We start from the raw sequence: 3,177 nt of genomic DNA on the forward strand, positions 1-3,177 counted from the left end.
GCATACTATTATTATTTATAGCTAATTAAGTTAAATTAAGATTATTTTTTAGATTTGGAATATACATCAGAAAATTCGAAGAAGTTTATATTTATACAAGAGAATTTTGAATTCTACCAAGTGATATTATTTTACTATAATTGTTTGTACACGTTCTATAAAATTTTTAATGGATTGGTATAGGAAAGTACTTCGCAAAAGGTAATGCAAAAGAATGTAGCAATCCATACCGTAATACTAAAACACTGATATTGCATTGCAGAAGGAGCGCTATTCCAGTAGATGATGACCTGGAAACAGTTGCTGAAAGAAAGAAACGATGGAGAAGCATTTATGCCATTTATTTTACAATGTTCCTGATGTCCCTTGGCTTCAGTATCATACTTACAGGAGTATGGCCATATTTAGATAAGGTACAATGAAGAAGAACCAGTGAACATAGCTTTCTGAATACAATATTAACATTTTGCATTGATGTTTTAGTTGGATAGTACAGCTGGAAAAGAGTTTATGGGGTGGGTAATTGCAGCAAATCCTTTGGGACAGATGTTATTTTCTCCTTTGGTAGGATGGTGGGGAGACAAGAGAGGATCTATAAGACTTCCACTATTATCAACGTTGGCTCTCTTCACTTTTGCATCAGGAATGTACAGTATTCTCGAGGTCGTACCAGGGGATAAAAAAATGTACATGGTAGCTGCTAGATTCTTGGTTGGAGTTAGTTCCGGTTAATATCTCACTTGATTTTAATGGTGCTGACGATTAAAACAGGATTCTAGGGTTACATAACATTTTAATGCTATGCTTCTAGCTAATATTGCTGTAGCACGATCTTATCTCTCGGCAGCTACGAAATTCGTAGAAAGAACGCATGCTGTTTCGATGGTATCTCTTGCCCAGGTGATGCAATTTTATATTTTCTATTATTCAAGTTAATATCATTTATGTGTAACATGATTTAATATGTTAGGTGTTAGGATTCGTAGTAGGCCCAGGTTTGCAGGCGGCAGTTACACCTCTCGGGGAGGATGGGGTATACTTTTTAAATTTACCTGTGAATATGTATACTATGCCTGGTTGGATAAATGTGATAATGGGAATTGTCAATTTTATCTTATTCCTACCGTGGAATTTCACAGAACATAGAATAGCTATTCGCGAAGCGATGCGAGACGAAGGAAAACAAACAGGTAAACGAACCTAAATAAAATACGATATATACGTCTGATCGAAATCAATTACAGAGGAAGAAACGTGGAAGGCAATAATGCCAGATCATTTAGGAGCTTGGACATTGATAGGTGCCTTTTTCGTCTTAGTATTTAACTTCGTTCTTATTGAAACGTCAGTAGAATATCTTTGCTCGTATAAACTGTACGATATCGGATGTTACATGCTACTTTTTCTCATAGACTTGGAACGTCTTTAACCATGGATCAATTTGAGTGGTCGAAATCTGAGGCCTTGTATTATGTGGGCGTTCTATTGAGCATTGGTGCTGTAATATCCTGTATTACGTTCGTCATGATTGAACCTTTATGCAAAAGGTACGCGCTTGAAAAACAAAATGATTTATTCCCGTTCACTTCTCACACTCTCTTTCAGATTCAATGAGCGTAAAGTATTGTTTTGGGGAGGCTTGATGTTCATGGTGATAGGAAGAATATTGTGTATTCCATGGGGACCTGACCCTCCGAAAATTGCTTACTTAGGACGTACGTATAAACTCTTTCAATTTCATTTTGTTTACGTGCAACATTTTATAATTTCGTGTTAACGTTTTACGTAGCATTTAACAATGTTACCAAATATCCCAACGGCACAGAAATCTTAGGATGCCCAAGTACTCAAGAATGGTGTACCTACACACCTCGAGTCACGGTCACGCAGTTTCTCATCGGATATCTATTTACTACTACAGGATATCCGGTCGGTGTTACTTTGATACAAACTATCTTTAGCAAAGTATTAGGGCCTCGGCCACAGGGTGTTTGGATGGGTCTGATGACAGGTGCTGGATGCGCGTCTCGCATTTTTGGCCCGGTATTCGTTACCATAATTTATACTCGGTATGGGACCTATCATACCTTCGGTATCACTGGGTTAACGCTAATAGTATGTATGTTATGGTTGCAAATTGTTGACAAAAGATTAATTCCTCCGCAAGCAACAGTCTCAAAGTTGAAACATAAAGAACCAGATGCAGATATTCCGTTGGTTCAATCTACATCTAACGATGATCAAAGGCCGAATGGTGCACGCGAAAGCAACAGAACTAGAGAAAGTGATAAAGTATAGCGAACGCATCACGTTCGTTATCGGAAATTTTATATCTTATAAACTTAAGAGCGTACATCACGATAACTGTATGCGACTGCCATTAAGAATTTTGATAACTACTAACTACGATATATAAAATGCAGGTATATTTTTGATGGATATTTAGTACAGATTGATATTACATATTTTGCATACGAATATACGTACGTTACATATTTTACGTAGAAAAGACAATTAGTTTTAAAGATACTTTATATTTTGTGCGAGAAGTTGTAGGAGACTATCGGGGAACAGAAATTAATAGACTAACCATTATGGTACAAATGAATCGTAAAACGGATATAATTAGATTTTGATAATTGACGATATGCTATGCTGAACGAAAATTGCTATTTTTAGATTTTTTAGAATGTACTATGTTTTAGCTAGGATCATTCGCCAAAGAAAGGAATTTTATAAATATAGCTTTTAAAATTGAATTTCAATATCTGTGTTACACATCATAATGGTAAAGACTGATACTTCGCTCAATTTGTATTAAAATAAGAATATGACATCAGAAGCGACAAATATTCTTCATTAAACAATATCTGAATTACTAGATACTTATTACGAATAATCGAGGGTGATTTTGCATTAAAGCAAAATCTAAGAGTATTATTAATGAAGAAAAGCGGATGACAGAATTTAAGAGTTGTAAGTTGTTTTTGTATTACGAAACGTTTTGTATTACTAAACGTGCAAATATATATACTTGCAGAAATGATTGTACTATTTTTTTGGGATGTGTTTTTGATGACCATTGTGCGTACTTATAGTGAGCAATATGTTAAGTTTAGAATACAAGTAAAATGATAAAACATATTTATTCATCTCGTTAGAAGTAAAAATGATTTA

The 3,177-nt window shown here is 34.9% G+C and overlaps 1 protein-coding gene across 1 annotated transcript in view; it reads left to right on the forward strand.

The window, feature by feature from the left end:
* Cln7 (CLN7/MFS domain-containing 8) overlaps positions 1-3,043 on the forward strand; it is a 4,844-nt gene extending 1,801 nt beyond the window's left edge. The window contains exons 2-10 of the mRNA XM_018021105.2: positions 53-201; positions 263-413; positions 484-727; positions 812-900; positions 971-1,190; positions 1,245-1,344; positions 1,413-1,547; positions 1,606-1,715; positions 1,790-3,043. Coding sequence (XP_017876594.1) covers positions 170-201; positions 263-413; positions 484-727; positions 812-900; positions 971-1,190; positions 1,245-1,344; positions 1,413-1,547; positions 1,606-1,715; positions 1,790-2,298 — 1,590 coding nt within the window. The 5' untranslated portion in view covers positions 53-169 and the 3' untranslated portion in view covers positions 2,299-3,043. The remainder of the gene's footprint in view (positions 1-52; positions 202-262; positions 414-483; positions 728-811; positions 901-970; positions 1,191-1,244; positions 1,345-1,412; positions 1,548-1,605; positions 1,716-1,789) is intronic.
* The last annotated feature ends 134 nt before the right edge of the window (positions 3,044-3,177 follow it).

The sequence above is a fragment of the Ceratina calcarata genome, unplaced genomic scaffold (assembly GCF_001652005.2).
Source record: "Ceratina calcarata isolate Rehan_Ccalc_2016 unplaced genomic scaffold, ASM165200v1 scaffold25, whole genome shotgun sequence".
Taxonomy (NCBI): Eukaryota; Metazoa; Arthropoda; class Insecta; order Hymenoptera; family Apidae; genus Ceratina; species Ceratina calcarata.